Source organism: Geospiza fortis, unplaced genomic scaffold, assembly GCF_000277835.1.
Source record: "Geospiza fortis unplaced genomic scaffold, GeoFor_1.0 scaffold16, whole genome shotgun sequence".
NCBI classification, from domain to species: domain Eukaryota; kingdom Metazoa; phylum Chordata; class Aves; order Passeriformes; family Thraupidae; genus Geospiza; species Geospiza fortis.
Window position 1 is genome coordinate 3508916 of NW_005054302.1, and position 21222 is coordinate 3530137.

The window sequence follows — 21222 nt, forward strand, 5'->3', positions numbered from 1 at the left end:
GGCTGGGGTCACCCCCTGCCCCCCACGGGGATTCTGTGTGGCCGCAGAGTGCCCTCGAAGCGATACGCGGGGGAGGGGACAGCAGGAAAGGGCCTCCTCCGGGCACCGTCCGTGTCCCCTCAGCCACGGGCCGGTGTAGGAGGGACCGGTGATCCCGAGCCCTGTCCTCCGTAGGACACATCATAATTTCCTTTTGCTTGAACTAGCCACCAGGCCTCCTGGCTTTGCTTTGTTAATCCGTGGCAGTTTCTGCGTATTTGGTAATCCTCTGAGAGCTTCTCTGCTATGAAGTTTCTGTGTGACTTTGACACATTGTGAAATTCCGGCTTTTGAGGTATCGGGGCACAAGTCGAGACATTTAGTAGCTTTCCAGTCTATCAGATCCGGACTTCTCTACCTCCAGGCAGGTGGTGGCAGCCCCTGCCAGGTGATTTTCATTAGGGTTGCATACCACTGGCCAGCATTTCTCGGTGTGTGCTGCAAACACCGTGGATGATGAGTTGCTTGTCTCAAAGACTGACTTGGGCAGCTTGGAAAAAACACAGACAACTAGATTTAGCTCCATTTCATGCTCTCTGTCTTTTGATCAAGGTTACTCTTAGAATAAGATCTTTCTGAAGTTGCACATGTGCTTTTTATATTCTTGGTAAAAGATCTTTTTATATTCTTGGTAAAAGGACTAACACTGTCCTCTTCTTCCTCATTCCCAGCGATGAGCATCATGGCTTTCCAGATGTATTTCTACTCCATGGCCTTTTAGTCTTTCCTAATGTTTCCTTATCACCTGTTCTCCACGTGGTCATAACTACACGTGAAATAAATGTACTGGGGACCAAAGAATGGTAATTTTTTCATAGTGTTTCTTTTAACTTTCAGTATTTTTTTCCTCTGTTTCAGAATTTAGCTATATAAAAATAGACTTTTCATACATGACAGTCAGAAACTATTGTTAAATACATACAACATTCTTGTGTGGACAAGGCCTTGGAGTCTCCTGTGCTGCTCTTATCTCTCTTAATTTAGTTTTTGTTTTCTTTGGAGAGCTTTCACTCTGTAGTGATGACATCTGCCTGAACAGTGCATCAGCTAATAAGAGAGAGATTGAGCTGTGCACAGGGGAAGGGACTAAGGAATCTGCAGGGACCTCCGCTCCCTTCATCCCACCTGCTGCACTGCAGGCCACATGGTGCAATTCATCACCTCATTTTTCCTGTTTTGTGGGTAGATCTAGCCCTTTAGGGACCAGTAGCATTCAAATTTGCCATTTTACCCTATGAACACAAATTTCCCATTTTACCCTGCCTGTTCCTGTTCCACTCTATCTGAGGGAGCTTTTCTGGTGTTTTCCTTCAGGTGACCTTTACTTCACCATGAGAGTCATTTTCCAAACCTTATGCAGTGTTCTTGAGCTGTTCTTGGATATCTGATTTTCGCCTGTGTGGCTCCCAGAGAGCGTCTGTGTGAGGACGAAGCCTGGTCTGCATGTGGAGGGACCTAGGGCCTGGGGCAAGCAGGGATTGGTCAGCTGGAGCCTCAGGGGCCTTGGGGAATTAAGAGTGTAAAGATTCCCTAAGTGCCAGGGGCACTGTGAGCTTCTTCCCATCCTCCCATAGAACTTTCAGGGTTGCTTCTGGACTTGAGAGCAGTGAAATTAATGGAAGAGATAATGAAGGGATTTCAAACAGTAGAACTGTCTCCCTTGAAGGAATTTACAAGTCTTGAAGACATAAACTTACTTTAAGGGTTTTCTGATGTAGTTCTTAAGCATGAGAATGTCTTCATGCTAATAACCTGAGTCAGTATATACATTCAGAAAAATATATTGAATTTTGGAGGCATTTATAATAGCTGTATGTAATATTTCTACCATATGTTCTGAGTTACCTCTGCTTGCAAAACCTCACAGTTAATTACTTCTTGGTTCCTAAGGCTTTTAATTTATAAACCAAAAGGAAGAGTTTAAAAAAATCAACTAAAAATTATTAATAGATAAAAGATGTCTATGGCAGTATGCCTTTTTATGTTCTGAAACAATGGCAAATTCTTCATCAGCAACTTTATCTGTGAGGGTTTCAATTCATGGGCATTGATTTAGTCTTTGCAAATGCCAGTATGGGCTCTCTGAACAGAAAATCAAAAAATTTCAACTTTTTATTTAAAAAATGAAGCTTTCCACCTGTTTCAGTTTCTTAGAGTCAAATCATGGTTGTGTTCTTGCTTAGGGGGTAACAGCAGACCAGATTACTGTATGTATCATTCAGATAATAAAAAAAGTGTTGTGAGTTAAGGAGTGATTGTAAATTTCTTCCATGTCCTAGCAAAAATAAATTGTTGTATAGGACCTAAAATAGGTCATAGTGTTATGCTTTGTTAGAGAATTGTGGCTAGAAACTGTGTTATCTGTCTGGACATACAGTCATTTCTATAATAAATTTAAATAATATGTAATTCACTTTAAATAATACATAATTTAATAATGTAAATAGTCTTAAAGCATTTGTGTTTTTGTCAATGAACAGCTAGGGGAAAAATAATGATTTTGGTTTTACTAAGTAGCTTGACTCCAGAATTCTCTTGAGTGAGACTGATGCCATAGGTGGATCTTTGGGCTCTGAGCAATTCCCTGTTTGGCCAGCCTGGCCTGAGAAGCCAGCAAGTCAGTAAATGATACTCTGGAAAAGGCAGGTTTTGCAGATAAGAGCTTTCCTTAGGTGTGTATTGCGTCAGAGCAATGGCAGAGTTATCCTCCAGTGCCAGGGTAATGTACCATTTTTTCAGCAAGCAGGAGGAAGCTGTTTAAAGGAAACTTCATCTTGAAAGCTCTGTTAGAGCAGAAGGAAGGGGTGGAAGGAGGAGACTGCCAGTTCTGGAGCTCTCCTTGTAATGCAGGGAATGAGGAGAAGAGCCATGAGCAGCTCCACATGACTCAAAATGTTCACTCACTGTTCAGGTGAGTTCTCAGTTTCTCAGTGACTTCTGCATAATGCAGGCTTATCCCTGCCTGCATCTCCAGACTCTGTTAAAGGCATTGCTCACGTGCTGATCCTCAGGCTGGATGCAGGGGAAATGGTTTCCTGGGAAAAGAATCTTTCTCAGTTTTGTCCAATTTTTTTCACGTGCTGAATCCTTTCCGGCACCTCCATTCCACGAGGTGGCGCCGTTCCCGGGGAGAGGCTGCTGTGCTGCCTGGGGCATGGGGCTCCGGGAGGCTGCCTGGCAGAACTGCACTTCAGGAGCTTTCTGAAAACGACTGTACTTTTCCATTGGTATACACTCCTTTTGGAGCTTCTTGACTACCTTATTTTTTCTTTTTTTTCTTTTTTTTGTTGTAGATTTGTGGCATTTAGAGGAATCTTTTTATGGCATGGAAGTTAAAACCAGGTGATGCTGAGCTAGAATGCTAGTTTACTTCATTTGGAGTCAAAATTGTGTGGCTTTTGAACATGGGAAGGAATGACCGATAGGTATCATTATTACTAGGAAGGAAGGAAATAATTTCTATAGGAGTTTCCAGATCCACAGGAAGCCAAGAACTGTGATGTCAACTTCTCTGTAAGAACACAAGCCAAATCCATGTTGTATAGAAAGGGAACAGTGTTGCTGCTCTTCCTGAATTCTCTGTGGAGACTTGTTATTTCCAATTGGCCTCTCACTGATTTAAGAGCACTTAAGTAGAGGGAGTAAGTTTTGTTTTGTTAGGAGGTTTTCCTAGTTAGCTGCATTCTTGGTGGAAGTTGTTTTACCTGACAAGATTATGCTGTTTTAAAAAACATTCACAATTGAAAAGAGTTCATTTAATTAATTTCTTTTTTCTTGTTGACGTCTAAGAAAATGGACGATGATGATGACATTCCCCAGCTTTCATCTCATACATTGGCTGCCCTCCAGGAGTTCTATTTGGAACAGCAGCAGAGAGAGGGCATGAAGACCTCCCAAGGGTTTAATCAATATTCCATTGGCTCAATAGAAGAAGACTGGGTAAGAAACTATAAATTTCGGTGAGTGAAGCACAGATAGAGGAGTAGCCCTGACTGAGTTTCTTTTGTGGCTGGATAATGAAATGAAGTGAAATTAAAGAGGGGAACACTCAAGATGTTGCTATTAATGGATGGCAACACTGTAGGGAGATTTGCTCTAGTATTAAATCTGGATGTAGTTGTTTGCTCCACATGTGCATGGGGGGTACAAACTGAAAGTACATGGAGAGGGAATAAAGCTGCTAGCAGAAGCATCTGTCCCTTCTGGAAATTTTAACTCCAGCTTGGCATGTGATAGTAGTAAAGACTCTTCCCTGAGTCTGAGACAAATATAGTGTAACAAGACCAAGTGATCTTTCCTTTCACTTTTTTTGTGTGTGTGTGTGTGTTTTATTTCTTTATTTTTGTGGATGACTGTTTTACTGCTTGTTTTTATTTGTGACAGACTGATTTCTGATTTTTCTCTGGGTTGGGCTTTTTTGGTCTTCCTTTTTCTGATTGTTCTGATTTAGTTTTCTTATCCTTCTCTTTCTTCCCACACTGTCACTTTTCAAGGGCCTTTTTCCTCATCTGCTGAAGGAACTCAATTTAAGAGCACATAAATAATGTGCATCTGCACATTGGCTTTGAAATACCCTGTCAGTGGTTTGGATTTCTTGGTTTTCCTGATACTGCAGTTCATGTTTTGGAAACACAGAGTGTAAGGTACCTGCTACATATCACTAGATTACAGAAGTAGGAAGACTGTCAGGAAAACAGTCACCTTTCCAGCTTTACAGGTTGTGAACTGAGAAGTTGCTGTGGCCTGTGGTTTTCTTCAGTTATGACTTGCACATAACTCTGCATAGCACAGCCAGATGATTTGATGTTGTTTGTAATTGTGCATTGTCTTTCTCAGCAACTGAGCCAGTTTTGGTACAGTGATGAAACTGCATCATGCCTGGCTAAGGAAGCAGTTCTGGCAGCTGGAAAAGGTGGCAGGTAGGTTTAATAATTGTGTTGTAGATTTAACATGTCTCCTCTGCAAATATTTTGTTTCTGCTATGTAGGCAAGAGCAGGCAGTTTAATTCATTACTCATTGTACTTCAGTTTTGTTCAACTGAGATACTGCAGAACTGCTTTGATGTTATTTAGTTAATAGTTTATACTGATCTTCCTCTTTGACATTTCACTGAATGTTGTAGTCTGTGCCTTGTAAAAGTTTTCTATAAATCTTTGTAATTTTTTGAGAAATACAAAGTGCTTCAGAGCACATTATTGATTTATAATTAGTTTTTATATTATGTTTCTGTAAAACAGATGGAAAAAACTTGGTTTTCTTCCTACTTCTATAAACAGTAATTTTTCATTTTTGACTGTACTTCCTTGCTTTTCTGAAACAAGACTTTCTCCGTAGTTAAGCTTAAGATCTTTAGGTAGCGTGGGGTTGAACAGTAATGACTTTCATACTTAAAACTTTGTTACTAAGATAATTAATTGTTAGAATGGAGGAACAATACTTTATATTTTTGGGACTAATGTTTAAAATGTTTTCCCAAAGCCTCTCTGAAGACTGCTGTAGAGTTTTGTTGCTGTTGTTTGCCTTTTAAAATTACAATTTCAAGTTATTGTGTATTTTTTCAGGATAGCATGCGTTAGTGCACCAAGTGTGTACCAGAAGCTGAAAGAACAGGATGGTGAGGATTTTTCTGTGTGTGTACTGGAGTATGACAGAAGGTTTTCTGTGTATGGAGAAGAGTTTATCTTCTATGATTACAACCACCCTTTGGACTTACCTGAAAATCTCCTGCCACACAGTTTTGACATTGTGATAGCAGATCCACCCTATCTGTCTGAGGAATGTCTTCAAAAGACTGCAGAGACCATCAAATACCTAACAAAAGGAAAGATTCTGCTTTGCACAGGTATAACTAATAAAAATATTAGGTCCCCTTAAGTAGCTTTTTTCTCTCTTTCTAATGACAAACTTACAGAGACAAATACTCACTCAATAATGCTGGATTATTATCAATTTAAAGAGGAATATGTATCCTAAGCTTTTTATTTGAGTACTTGAGTTAAACCTTTATTTTAAACAGAGGTGGGTTTTAATAGTTCAAGTCAGTACTTTTTTCCTATGGCATTATGGATTTTACTAAATTTTTGAAGAATTATACGATCATCCAGCAAAATTCCAGAAATATAATTTTTCTTGTAGAAAGGCCACTCTATTTAATTGCAATGATTGAAATCTGGGAACAGCAAACATAAGTGCAAGTTATTGTTTATGTCTTAGGCACTGAAATACAGCAGGAGGCATTAAAAAGCAGTGATAAAAGCAGAAACTAGATAACTAGATATCTGTACTTGTGGGTCCTTCTTTAGGAAGGTGCACTTGCTTTTTGAGAAGTGATGTGTGTCTGCCCAAGTTATGGGTTTTCTTAAGCCATTTTGTTGTTACTGTATTGTTATCTGAAGACATCCAGGAAACCTTTCCAAAAAGAAGGTCAAAACCCCTCTGTATGTACAATTTCAGGGAAGGCAACCAAGCAGGTAAAATAAAGAAAAATTAAAATAATGTGGCCATAGAAAACCTGCTCCTTGGTTTAAGTGCACATGGCAGTCACACACAAGGGTGGTTCTCAGATGTTTTTCCCTAGAATGGATAGGTGGTCCTTCAGTTTACTGCTCAAAGCAGTGATTTCTCAGTGTGTAGCTGCAAATATCACTCTGTGGTTTATGTAAGTGAAAGAGTAGATGTAATCTGTTTGCATTTCCCACGGCTCCCTGCCATTTAACTTCCTTGGAATGTAGCAAGAAGACTGAGTTTAAATTTGGTTTCTGTGAAAATGGCACTGATACCCTCTATTTATTTTTATGAAATTTCTTGGACATTCATTTCCTTGAGATGTCTTCCATTCCTCTAGATTTACTTTAAGTTTCCCAGTAGATTCTGTTGTTAAGGAAGGCTGAGGGTATAGTTGCTTTAAGCCTGCCTTCTTTAAAAAACACCAGGCACTCTAAGTATGCATTTGGGAGGAGCTGTTAAAAAAGTTCAAACATTCTGTTACTGTTTTTTCTAATTGAATACCAATTATTTTTGCTGCAGGTGCAGTCATGGAGGAACAGGCAGCAAAGCATCTTGGTGTAAAGATGTGCAAGTTTATTCCAAAACACTCACGAAATTTAGCCAATGAATTTCGATGCTATGTGAACTATGCTTCTGGACTGGACTGATTCTCCTAAGATCATCTACAAATCTACAGCTTTTTCTGTCAAGCTTCTTTCTGTTTACTGTCAGTTATGCCACATTTCTCAGGGCTGACATAGTTGGCTCTGAGTACCGTTTTCTGGGATAGCTGGAATCAACACGGTGTGATAACCTCTCTCTTTTCAATGAGTAAGCGTTTGCAGTTACTGTGTTTTGTATGAGGTAAATGCAGACCAAGCAATGCAGGTGCTGGATAATGGGAACTTCTTTGTTAGAGTTTCATTTTAACTGGCAGCTTTTACCATTTGAGGACACATCAGTGACCTCTTTGAAGTGATTTTAGCTTATAACAACACATAGGTGTTTGCCTTGCAGGCATCAGAATCATCATTGCCAAAGAATGTAATACTTCTGGAGTAATGTGACCCACACATGTCTCTTAAATCTTGAATCATAATGGCTCTGATTAAATATAATGCCTGCTTTTTAATAATTTCAATATCAAACTAAAGAGGATCTACAGGTATGTCAAGTTACAAGAATGGTTACAATTTTTTTTCCCAGTTGCCTGGTTTTATCTCTTTCTCTTGTTCCACAGACAGCAGCAGAGCATTAGAATAGAAGTATCTTAAAAATCTTTGAATCTTACAAGGCCACTGAAGAATAATATATTGATAAAGTCCCACTGTTTCAAATAGAAAAATGTTAGATTTTATATTCAAGGTTTGGACTATATTTCAGTCAAAATACATTGTAAAAGCTTTGCTTTGCATAAGTAGAATTTTTGATAACTGGGGATTTTAAAGCCAGTTTTGACTAACCTTTTGACTACACTACTGAAGTATTTTTGGGTGGAAATTAGTACATAAATTTCAAGGCACTCAACACTTTCATAATCTCTAAAAACACTCTACAAAACACAAGCGCTTGTATTTGTATGTCATACTGTGTAAAAGTTAGCAGAAATGCTGCATCTACAAGACAAATCATGTAAAATCAAGTACTAAATTTATTTGTGGTGGGAATAAGCCTAATTAAGCTTGTGAGATGAGACTTTTTATAAGGCAGTGATAACTCATGTTTCTGCTGTTTGAATGCAGATTTTGCAATCTGGTGGAGTAAATAGCTGAGCAGGAATAACATAGATGGATTCTAATCCTCTCTCAGTGCTCAGAGAATGGTGTTGTCTGAGCTGAACACAACAGTGGTTCATAAATACCCACCCAATCCACTCTAGCTCTTCTCCCCATTTTCCAAGAGATCTGTTTGCTTCCTAAGGCTTTTCCCTCCTCACATTTTATACCTGTCACCTCCTCCCTGCACGCGGTGTTCCTGGCCTCCATGGTAACAGTTTTCTCCCTCTTTCACACACCTTGGTTTCTGTCAGGCTGGTCACAAGTGTTGTTAAAACAGGGAAAGTGCAGCAGAAGAAGCGCTCGCAGGGAGAACAGGCACCGGCCTCTCCTTTCTGCTGCGTGACCCATACACTCTTGCCTTTCAAAGCATATGCCATCCTTGCTGCTGAGCCAGAATTCCCCTGAAAATGACTGTCCACAGGTGAAATACACCTGGGTTTAGTTGTTTTCTGGGAGGCTACATCATCACTTTCATGTGGCCAGTTTGAAAATAAAGCAAACCAGAATGGTAACTGCGTAGCTCTTGGCACTAACCTGTACTTTAAACTGGTTCATTACCTCAGTGTCTTGCGCACCAAGCAGATGGAGACAATGAAGGAACTCATGAAACTTTGTTTTTAACTGCATAGAGGCTTCAAGTGGGACGGGTATGATTGCCAGAAGGGATGATACTGTTCCCCTGCCACCCACCTAAATTAGAATGTGCTGTTCAAATCGAAGCCTCACCTATTTTGCTGCATTATTTGCTTCATTTTGGTAAGTGTGTATTATTGGGCTCTCCATAGCAGAGTTAAAAGTCAACTTTGCTGACTTCATCAGAGATATTTCTTAAAAAGATAAAAATGCACCATTCAGTTGTACCAAGAAGTTCGCTTCCAGGAAAATCACTGCTGCTTCTCACATGTAGGTCAGACTGCTTTGAAAAGGGGCACTGTGAAGATGCATAGTTATGGAACTGAGGGTGAATGGAAATCTGTGCAGATGCACTCAACAGAGCAGCCCGTTGCCCACCAGCCTCCCTCTTAAAAGCCTGGGGAGTGCAGGCAGCTGCCCAAGCAGAGCTTGACTAGTGGCATTTACAGCCTTCATCAGTGATGGGAGGTAAACTATTTTTGTCTTACTTGATTCCAAGAAAGTAGCTGTTTCTGAGAAGGGTACAAGTCACAAAAATCCATAGTGAATTTGTGTTTTGTGCCAGCTTGATAACTTTAAGAAATAGTATGTGACAGCAAACCCCTCTTTTCTTCTGTAATAGGATTGTGAATAAAAATGTCAGTGTCAAGTAGTGACTGACAACTGGGGGTGTCTCATGGATGGATTTCCTGTTGGAACAGACTGTGGTGAAGTGTCAGCACCATGCTCCTTTTCCAGTGGCATTTATGACTGCACAGTCATATATGCTACAGCCTCTTTAACTACCCTAGCCCAGGCAGTTATGGCTGTTCCCTCATCCCAGCAGGATTAATGGGTGTTTATACTTTCCGAGCACATCACAGCCTTTTTCCCCTTTTCCTCCTGCTGCTTTCATGTTCATGTTCCCCCACGCAATTCCATGTTTATGTGTAGCTGTAGATTTTCACCTATTCAGACAGACACCTTCAGGTGATGACTGGCAAGTAAACCCAAACTAGCATGTCAGGCTTTCCTCAGCCTTTCTGAATGTTAGGAATTTTCCAAACTACCTTAAGCGATACTACAGACAAGAAAATAATCTCATTAGCAGGGATATTGTTCTGTGTTTTGTGACTCCTAATGTATTCCAGGGACAACCTTGTTGAAGGAAAAGATTTTCCTGGCACAACAAAAAATTTTCTCAAATCAGCTGCAGCTGCCAGATAGTTCTAGCTTTGAATTGTTTGCATTTATTGGGCCTGGAGTTGGTTCAGTGAGGCATTTCATGTTTTCCTTCTGTCAACAGTTTGTGAAGCCTTGAAGCAACTCCAATGAACACTCCCTCCCCCATGCAAATTAAAGGCAAGGCTGTGGCAGCTGTAACCAGAGGGCTGGAAGCTGGAAAATGTCACACCACATTTGAAGTGAAACTGATATAAATCCATGATGTGATGACCTTGGTAAAAAAAAACAAAACAATTCCAAACAAATGCAAACTACATTTAACATTCAAGCTTTCCCACATGAGTAATGTGGAGAGAAAGGATATATGGAAGGATATTTTGAAGGCCAGCAAGTGTTTGTGTAGCTAATAACTCTTGATGTTGAGTATTAACAAAGAGTTGCTCACTTACAAAATATCAAACAGTTGCTCGTGCTAAAACATAAACAGCTTTTAAGAGACACCTAACTGGAAAGCTGAATCAGGAAGCAAATTGGCTCAGCCAAGAAGTCTGTCACAGAGGAAAAGGAGGATTAAGAAGGGAAAATGGGCTTCTGAACAAAATAGCATAAAGATGCCTGAACCATGGGAAGCTTGCTGCATTTGTTGCAGTGTGATGAGGTCACCAACACAAGCACTCTATTGATCCATGGAGGTTTTGCAATTCTCAAGTACTTTCAATCATCCACTTTCTGAAGCTCTCTATAAGCTAAAGCATCTACTTTTCTGGAGTGGAGAAAATTATTATGTTCCATTTACCTGATTTTAGCTTGCACCTCCCAGGAATTCCCTGAACATGCTCTAGTTACTTGAAACCTCAAAATGACTCCATAATTTATGTCTGGAGGACAAGAGAGTTGCAAAAAAAAAAAAAGAGGGTTTTTTCCTCCACATCATGCAAATATATGCTCATGTGCTCTAAAAACTAATTTGTTGCAGACAAATTTGTATAACAAAAGTGTGTGGGTAGACAATGAGTTCACTGGAGGGCAGTGTTTGGCCAGACTTAGCTGGTAGCCCCTCTGGGTATCTACAGAATGTTAAGTGGTTCATGGTTGGACATTTTGCTGTTGTTTTTGGGGGTCATTTTATTGCCTGTTAGGGGGAAGACTGTGCGGTGGAGTCTGAAGGTTCAACTTCATGCTGCTTTAAGCGTACATGTAGAGAAAAACCTCACAATCTAATGGTGAAGCTGGAAGGGATCAGGCTACTGAAACATCACTTAGTGCAGTGTTTGTCCAGTTTTGTGGGTCAGCCTCCCTTTTGAGCCCCTCTGATTACCATTTCCCTCTGCTCAGAGAGTGAGAAGTTCTTCCATATTAGGAGGAAGGAAAAGAGGTTGTAACTGCTGCAAGTATTTTCATTCTCTGGGGAAAAGGTAACTACCTATAATTGCTGGCAGCAGCCAGGCAATTAGCTGTTCTCTGAGTAGTAGAAACATTTTATGACCATCTCTGAACTCACCTTTGAGAATCCCCTTGAGAGAGAAGCATCACAATCAGAAGAAATACAGATCTAAAGACAAGGACAATTGAGGAAAAGCATCTGCACAAAAAACAGCTACAACCTTCAATCTGATATTGTGATGGGAATCTTTATTCGTTTCTGGAGTTCTTAAAGTTATTTTAGGCTTTGTAAGAGGTATCACAGATTGCACTGTAAAAATACTGTTATGCTAGACTGAGTCAGAGCACAATCAATAATGATGCACCGAGACATGGAGTTGTCATATGACTTTCATTCTATATTCAACTTAGTTCATAAGCTTTCCATTCTTCATCCAACAACACTCCAAAGAAGAGTGTGTTTATGTAGTGTAGGGGCTTTCTCTGCTATGAATTAAGGCCAGTTTGGAGATTCATGATGTAGCAGATACATTGCTGCATATGATGTTCATTCTGTAAAGATATTGCAGTCATGATCCTTTATCTGTAAAAGAGATTCTCTCTGCTGTGCAGTCAGAGGTTTATCCGTTTTGGCGAGTGTGGCCCTCTGGGAATTATGTTTGTGCAAGGCACGCCTGGTCATTCCTGATTCTCATTCACTAGGCTGAGTCAACTTCAGTCTCTTGTTCTGGAAATGCAAGTTTTTGTGTATGCACGGTTTCTGGTGAGGGCCTGCCACCAAGTTCCATCAGCAGTAGGCTGCACAGATGGAAGGCTGCCTGGTCAGCTTTTGCAGGTGAGGATCGTCTGTTACATGTAGCACAAGGAGAAATTAATAACAGTAATTGTAAAAATCAGTTGGATTTAATAAGTTTGGATTGGCTGGGACTCAACTCAAGGACCTCCTGCAGGATCTGGAAGTTAAGACCTAGCCTGCGTACTCACCTGCAGCGCACCTGAGGTGAAGGTGATCCTTAGTACTTACTTTTTAATGGGGAATCTCCTCTCCTAAAATGAGAAAGGTTGCATGGAGCACAGTTTTTTCACAAGGAAGTAGTCAGTGATGGATGAAGTCAAACACAGAATTCTTGGGACCCAAACTGTGTTTTTCCTAATTGATATTTTCTGTGTAATTAGACATAGTCCACATCAAAAAAGTCTGCTGCATTTTTACAATATTCTAGCATGTTTTTTCTCAACACATTTGTACCCTTAGCAATTTGGCAAGTTTAAAAATAGCAAACACATAGAATATTGCTTCGTGAATGACTCCAACTCAGCAAAGGTTTCCTTGCTGTAGTGTATAAATTAGCCAAAGAGGTAATAGCTCAAAGGCAAAGTTTGGAGCTTATGCAGTATAAAGGGAGGCTCTCCCAGCCGGAGAAATTATCCTTTTAACGGCTGATTTGTCACATATAAGGCAGCTGTGTGATTTTTATACAAGTGTACTTAAAAGTAGAATATAAGAGATTCCTCAAAAATATCTACAACCAGTAGCCTGCTATAGTAATAGCCACCATGTCTTACAGTTGCATCATCTTCTAAAATTTACTGTGAATAAGCAAAGATAAAATGTTCTGCTCTAAGGGAAAAAAAAGAAAAGCTATTTGGAGTTTGCAATAATGAACTAAACAAGTTTACATGAGCTAAAGAAATAGAATTAATTGCCATCTCTAATGATCCGAGTGACTGGACTTTCCATCTTATATCTGAAATAACTAAGCAGAAAAAGAGGGTGAGTGAATGTGTTTGCTGCTGCGGTGCAGTTTCCTGAGGTGGTGAGGTGATGATGTGAGGCCAGTACTGAAACATGAATTTTCATACATTCTTCATTCCGATGAGGGCTTGTTTTGGCCCACCAGCCACTTCACTTCTTGCTTATCTATGCTGGAGTTGAGGGTCTCTGCCTCCTTTTCCTGCTCGGGGACGCAGGTGCAGCCCACGGGGATGGTGATGTAATCCTCGGTGTAGACGTAGCGGCCCCCGGCGCAGGCGGGCGTGCGGCGCAGGATGACGGTGGGCATGAACACCGGCGTGCTGCGGAAGTGCAGGCTCTCCTCGCCAAAGAGCCCCATCAGGCAGCCTTTGCACAGGCAGTAGGCTTCGGGAATGTACTTAGGGTACCTCGTGGGATCATAGGAGATCCTAGAGGGGAGCAAATAAAGATTCATTAGTACCTCCAAAACCAAGTATATTCATCTGGAATTATATAATCTTACATATTATTATAATTATTATATCATTATAATGATTATATCATGTTTTTGTTGTCTTCGCCAGGAAAAACAGCTGTAGCTGTTGCTGTCTGGCTTCTAGTGCGTAAGGTGTAAAGAAAAAAATCATGAACATGTTACACAACTGATTAGATCCTACAGTGCACATGGGAGCGTCTGGCTTTCTGAAATGTAAGATTCAAGGGTTTAATCAGAATGAGTTTTGCAGTTTGGACCAAATGGGTAAACAGAGCATTAAAAAGGACACTTGGGCATTTCTAAACTTTTTATCTGCCTTGAGTTCTTCAAAAACTGCTACAAATCCTCATTAACATTATTATTGTTAAAGCCATGACATGATGTTTTAAAATATAGTAATTTAAATAAAATTGAATTGTACTATTATTTCTGCAATAGATTTTTCTCCCTAGTATATTTGGGGTTATAAATGTGCGTTCCCCTTGAAAGCAGGACTCTGTATTGCTTTTCTAATTCATGTCTACTGTATCTTCCTCTAACCACAGAAGAGCAACATTTTCATGCCCACACTGAAATAAACTGTAGCTTCCTGGGATGAGGCATCCACAGCTTCTCTGGGCAACCTGTGCCAGTGTCTCACCACCCTCACTTCTTAATTCTTCCCAGTATCTGATCTAAACCTGCTGTCTTCCAGTTTAAAGCTATTATTCCTTGCCCTATCAGTCCATGCTCCTGTGAAGAGTCCTACTCCAGCTCTCTTGTAGGCTCTCTTTAGATACTGGAAGGTTCAGCCTGTCTTTATAGGAGAGGTTCTCCATCCCTTGGAGTGTTTTCATGGCCTTCTCTGGACTCACTCTAACAGGTACACATCCTTCTTGTGTTGTGATCCCAGAGCTGGATGCAGTCGTCCAGTGGGACTCTCTTAAAGTAATCTTAAATCTTAATAGATTTAAAGCAATTTCTAAATTGTGTTTCCCAGGGTTGGCAGCACTTCATTGGGTATCAGAGTGTTCACCTTTTATCTCTTCAGGCTGTCTCTGAGATGAAAAGAGGTTTCAGGTTCAGAAGAGGCAGAACCCTAAGTCTGCCTCAAGCTGTGACTGCAGTCATTGCTAGTCAACAAAACCTGTCCTTGTGAGAACAGGCAGCCTGGCTCTCCCTCTCTCATCCACCCCTGGGCTGACACTGATGTTTTTCTGGTCACAGGATTGATCAAGGAACTCATTCAGCTGAGGAGTAACTCCATCAGAAGCTGGGGTTTGATCTGTCAGCTGTCTTGCCACACATATGCACATATACACTCTGCATCAACAAGCCAGAGTGAACAGGCAGCTTCGGCAGGGACACAAGGGAGCTGCCCTTTTCAGGAGTATTGCCAGTTTATCTGGTTAATGGAAATCTGGAATCACAGCTTTTGCCAAACATAAACTTGATTATCCTATCATCAAGGAAAACAGACTTTTAAATTAATTTATATATATATATATATAAAATTTAAAGAATTTTTTTCCTCACAAAAAAATCTGACCAGTTCTCTAATAGCCAGACACCTGTGGTGCTGCAGATATTTTTTGCAATGCTTCTCTGTCCCATTTATACTCGCATACTTTCCCCAGGAAATACCTTCATGTTACAGGATCTCACCAGTGTGAAATAAAATGTCTGGTAGCCAGCAGAAGGGAAGAAAGGGGAACACAGGCCTTTCTACTGCGATACATTCCCATTTCAAACTCACGTGTGAGTAATTTCAGTGGTGGATTGTTGAACACACCATGTGTCAAGTTATTGGTGTTTCCTCTACTGTATTATCTCTAGCACCTGGTTTATGCTGTTACTGGAAAGCATGAACATGCTTCTGCATGCAAACATGAGAGGTTTCACTGATAACAGGAGAATACTGTCACTGGAATCACAGTCTACAATCACCTTTCTCCTCCAAATTCCCGCATGGAAAAAGTCAGGTATTAAAGGGGTGGGGTTTTTGAAAGATGGTGTGGTTGTGGCATGGTTTTCTACTTTCCAAGGGAAAAAATCTCTTATATTACTAAGTTCAATGTAATACATCATGTGAGGACTGGAACAAATCAGAGAGAATCCAAACTTAGTGATGAATTCAAAATATAGATGTTGTTTTTTATCCAGACCAGAACTTCAAGACTGAAGCCTGTAAGTAATGCCTCCTGAAATTAATACCTGAACTCAAATGTCACTAAAATTTGGAGCCATATACAAAGTTTTGCGTCTTCAGCTCAAACCTGTTCAGAAAACCCGTATAAATAAAACCTCATTTGTGTCTTTCTAGGCAACACAGACCTGCTTGGGTTGGAGCCACTAAGAAACACCAACCACTACAAGTCATGTTTTAACATCTCCTGGAAGAGGGTAAACATTTTTGATCAGATTAATTAACCAGGTAAAAATGCATGCTCCAAGTCCCTGCTGTGTCTTTCCTTACACCCAAGAGATGGACGGAGCTGGGAAGAGTGGTGGGGAACCAGAAGTGCAACTTTCCCCCTGGTACTGAAGTGTCCCCTGCAGCCTTGTGTCACTTGCTGTGGCACTGCTGCAAACCAGCCAGCCCAGACACTTTGATGAGGATTGCCCATGTCCTGTGAACTCAGGTGAACACTGTGGAAAGCTGAGTCTGCCCCGCCAGCACTGCTGGTTCCCAAGTGACAGGAGCAGTGAGCTGTGCTGGGCTGCTCTGTTCCATCTGCTGGAACAAGCAGCAGGTTTGTGCTGAACTGCAGCTGCTAATGAAGTGTGACTCGGCTGCTTTTCCTTCTGACCCTACGAGTGCTTTGAGAGCTCCCAGTGAAAAACAAACTTCCTGCCATTTACGTACTAAGCCTGGAAACTCAAGAGAAAACTTTCTGTCAGAAGTAAAACTCTTGCAGAGACTTAATCTGCCTTCTCCTGTACTGCTACTTTTATATGCAGTACTTTTAATAATATTGTCACTTTGTAATGTCCAAGCTTCTGATTCCACAGGGTCAGATGCTGTGCTGGGGCAGGGAGCCAACTCTTCAGAAAATCACTGTTAGCACTGGGCTAACAGCTGGATGTTATCAAAAGTCTAATAAGCAGATCATCATCCCCTTCCTTCACACTCTGAAATACTTACAGGATTAAGAGCTAACAGCTTTTTTCCTCCCTTGCCAAGACATTTATTTCCATATAGCAGGTGTTCTTTTGTTCATGTAATGCTTTATTTTATATATAGACAGCAACATAGGTATTACTACTGTAGAAATAGCCCAAACATGCTCAACTAAAAAGGATGGCAGCTCTGCATCCCCTTGTGTTCTTTCCCTTGGCTGCATCTTTGGGACAGGCACACCATGCCACATGGTAATGTTAAGTCCTGGAAAATGCCTTGGGTAAGCTTCTAGAAAATCACTGGAGTATTATTTGAAGGAAAGCCCTCCTGTATGACTTTGTTCAAACACACTGCAGACAAGGTTGGCTTTTACCAGTGAAAAATGACTTGCCTGTATTACTTGTATTAAGAATTTATGTAAATGAGCACTAAACCAAGGCTGCTTATAAACTAAAACTGATTTTTGCAAAACAGAAAAAAACAAGCTGGGCAATGTTTGAGAGAGGAACTGGCTAACTTGGCTAACATCATCAGAGTAACACTGACAATAAAAGTTAAATCTTTGTAAATTAACCATTAGTAGGTGCAGGATTAGGCCCCAGAGGCAGAAACAAAAGCCACAGGATTTGGAAATTCAGAAACATGGATGACTTCTTGAATACACATAAAGAAATTTTGCTAAACTCACGTAGAAGTGTGTTTGCAAATTAGTTATGGTTGTTATTGTAGCCTTAAGACATCAGAAAATAAAAATAGAGCTGATACACACAGCTGGTTAATGAATATCATCTGTGCTCTGCAGCACCAGGAATGGAATCACAAATTAGCACTACCTGTAAAAGTGCTGCTGACCTCAGCAGGATCAGATTTTTCAAGGTTTGCTCTGAGTTTTATGATCAGACCCCCACAAAAGTTTAGGCAGACATTTAAAATTAATCATTTTTATAATGGCTCTTGTCCATGAGCAACTTTTCTGTGCATCTCTGGAGCTGTGCTTGCACTGCTAATGATTCACCATGATTGTGGCTTCTGTAAATGTTAGCAAGAGCACCCATCCTGTGCTGTCAGCAGGGTCTGCAGGCCCACCCATTCCATTAATTCTTGTTAAGCAGCTCTGACCCATAGCAGTAGCCAAGTGGCCCCTGCCAGAGCCTCCTTGTACAAGCAGGCTCCCTGGATTTCATTGACTGTCCATGTAATACTGCTAGAATGGACAAGCAACCCCTGGATAGATGTCACAAGCTGGCACACAGTCAGCCTGGCGATTTCATGGAAGGATGATTTCAGGGCAGAAGGCCTGCTGCTGGCTCTATTTTTTTAAAAAAGCTGGGTAATTTGTAGCCCAACTTCCTGAACTGCTGAGCAAATCCAGCATGCTCAACTGACTTCAGGGAACTCTGTTGTCTCTTTATAGCTCTGCAGAGCAAAGAGTGATTCACGTGATTCAACTCTGTGCCCTGAGTTATATACTGATCTCCTGTGGCCACCAGGATGGAATTTCAGTATCAGACACATGAACAAGTATTTTCTCCATAGCTTTTGCCTTAAATACGATCTGTTGGTTGCTGCTAGCATCAGGGTCTGGGACCAGATGGATCTGAGGTGCAATCCATGTACAACTCCTGTATCTCTGGTTTGCAGCAAGCCAAAAGTGATGTAAGTCTTGATTTTTGTATAACCAAATTAAAAGACCAAGTAATGGAAAATAAACAGTAAGCACAGAGCAAAGATAAGCAAAGAAGCCACACAAGGATTATCTGAGCTTTGAGCCAGTCAAACCTAATTCTTCCACACTTAAACAGAATGACAGGCTTGGGATACAGATGATGCAGTAGAGTCAACATTATACACAGTTCTCTAAGTAATATATTTGATTCTTTCTCATAAATGCTGATATGAAAAAATTCCAGTTGACTTGGACTGAACAGTCATGTGAACAGAAGAATTACAAGCAGCAGTGTTAAACAGCTGGGAGCAGGTGCCTGGGGAGATATTCAGGGGAAGGTAAGTAGAGCCAGACTTAATATCTTTATTATTAATGACCTGGAATAGGGAGTATAAACAGTATGTTAATGAAATCTGCAGATGGTAACAATGGGAAATGCTGCAACGCCAATGAAGACAGAGAAACAGCATGAGGTATCTCAGGCATTAAAATGCACGTCAAAAAGAAAAAAGAGCCTTTATGCACAGAGCAGGAATAAACTGCACTGTAAGTCTTTAGGTGCAGAAAAGAGCAGGATGTCTGTGAGACGCTGGAACGGGACAGGCACCTTGATGCAAATTTCAAGTAGTCAAATTCAGCCTTTGAGCAGTTTCCTATCAGGGCATACAAGAGGCTTCTGCCCACAGTGAGTTTATTTATGAGCATTCACCACTAGAACAACTTTGGTGATTCAGAAGGCAGTTCAGGAGACAGCAATGAATCTGTGAAGGGGAGCAATTTATGAGGGAAAAGAATTAAATGCAAGTAAGCTTGTCAAGAAAGAGTTGTACAGAAGAGAGCTCTGTGCAGCTTTTCAGATTAACACTCCAGCCATGGAGAAGAAATTGTTGGGATTGTATAAGTGAAATTGGTTACCCATTGACAAAGCCAAATGGGACATTACTTGCAATCTTTAATGGAGAGCTGTGTGTCCCTCTCAAAGATATGGAGTAACTCTAACAGGATTAAGGAGCTTCCAGGTCATCTTCTTCCAGCTGAAGACCACAGAACAAAATAAATATTCATATGTAGCTTCAAAATCTATGAGATAGCAGGTGGTAATAGCTAATGCACTTTAGCAGTCTTGAATTTTACACTTTAATTACATATCTTGGGGTATCTGTTGCTGTCTCATTGCATGCCAATGATACAGTAAAAATGCAGTCACAAAAATAAAGCTGTAAATGAGATCTGTTAACTAGACAGAGTGCTCAGGCTTCTTTGCCCTAGAGAAACATTTTCCCCTCTGAATATAATTTTAGATTTTGCTTTTAATGGTGTAATTCTTCATCCCCACTATCTTTAAAAATTCCTAGCTCAGAGATGTCATCAGGTTACTTGTATGTGAATGGTTAGTGGTCTGTCTGAAAACACTTGAATGAAAAGTACAGTGGATTTACTTTTGTAAGCCAAGCCCCAAAAAGCAGCTGGTTCTCCATTTAAAAGTAAGCCTATGCAGAGCTCCATCTGAAAATAAATACCTGCCCAACGAGATGTAAGGATGAGGGCACTGTTTTCAAACCAGAGGAACAACTCTCTGATAGCACTAGTTTTTTGCAAAACCACTGTAAAAAATACCTGAGCCCAATGGTAGGTGTTTTGCTCATGGCATTTGCTTTGTGCACTCTTAGGCAGCTTTAAAATTCTCAGTTTTCTTAGAGAAAACATATTGCTAAAAATACTTTGCTTATGAAAGGCTTACTGAGCAAATAAACCATCTTTCTCTCAGTAGGATTACTTCTTACACTAAAAGCGAGCAAAACCCATGCCATAAAATAAATATTTATTGGAGAGCCTAACAAGGAGATAACTGTTTGCTGAATACACAGGAACTGCATCCAAGTATATACCAGGGATAATGTATAAAAAGTAGCAAGAAAGTCAGTTTAAGTTTGCACGTTTTAGCTTCCTCTTGTCTGCAGTCCTTTACAGAAAGCTGTAAACAGAACTCAGTCTTATTCAAACCACCAGAAGACTTCATAGTCTTCAGAGAATGTGATCACACACTGGGATTAGTGTACTAGATCAGTGGTTTCCAAGCTTTTCCAGAGCTTCCTATAGAAGTGCAGACCCATGTTTTGTGTATTAACCAGCCTCACAACAAATTGACTTAGTTGTTTTTATGCCCCCTAAAAATGTCAGTCCCTGTTTCCATCTCAGAGGAAGGAGGTTTGCAAAGCACAGGTTGAAAACACAGGTGTAGAATATTTCTGTATTCATTCCTGCCTACACTCCTACAGCAAAGGGGACATCGAGCCCTTGGGACTGTTTGGTAGATGAGGATATGGCTGTGTTGGTGGGTGACCGGAACACAGACTGTACTCTGAAGTACTTTAGAAGCAGCGGAGTGTCTGGAGTCACATTTTTGGGAAAGCATCTGAGCCCCTCTGTGGCTGCTGCAGAGTCAGGAGGTGTTTCTTTGGTGGTCCTTTGCTGAGGGTCCTCTGATTGTCACACATGACAATTTGCCCAAGTGACTTTTTGAGGGTGGTCTGTGCTCCCGTGTGGGTGTGGATGTGGGTGTGAGCTCCATCTCACGGCTTGCTCCACCTCATTCATTTATCTTTTTGCCCATTAGACATAGCTTGTGCCCTCACACAGGCTGTTTTTACATAATTACCTTAAATCGCCTACTTAGACGTGTGCTTTAGCGTCTTTCCTGCCTGCTGCCCCGTGCCGCGGCCACCCCTCGCCTCCCGAGC

At 40.8% G+C, this 21222-nt stretch overlaps 2 protein-coding genes across 3 annotated transcripts in view; one reads left to right on the top strand and one right to left on the bottom strand.

Annotated features, from left to right (window-relative positions):
• The first annotated feature begins 17 nt into the window (after positions 1 to 17).
• EEF1AKMT1 (EEF1A lysine methyltransferase 1) lies at positions 18 to 9598 on the top strand. 2 transcript variants are annotated; one of them, XM_031066094.1, is made up of 5 exons: positions 18 to 842; positions 3829 to 3978; positions 4876 to 4958; positions 5602 to 5882; positions 7067 to 9598. In XM_031066094.1, exons 1-5 carry the CDS (start codon positions 840 to 842, stop codon positions 7192 to 7194), a joined length of 645 nt encoding a protein of 214 aa, XP_030921954.1. In that variant the 5' UTR covers positions 18 to 839; the 3' UTR covers positions 7195 to 9598. The 2 variants fall into 2 exon arrangements, with proteins under 2 accessions (XP_030921954.1, XP_005417748.1); XM_005417691.2 differs by lacking the exon at positions 18 to 842 and having other exon boundaries at positions 3698 to 3978.
• Positions 9599 to 11713: 2115 nt separating this feature from the next.
• IL17D (interleukin 17D) overlaps positions 11714 to 21222 on the bottom strand; it is a 10713-nt gene continuing 1204 nt past the window's right edge. The window contains exon 2 of the mRNA XM_014311745.2: positions 11714 to 13700. Coding sequence (XP_014167220.1) covers positions 13353 to 13700 — 348 coding nt within the window. The 3' untranslated portion in view covers positions 11714 to 13352. The remainder of the gene's footprint in view (positions 13701 to 21222) is intronic.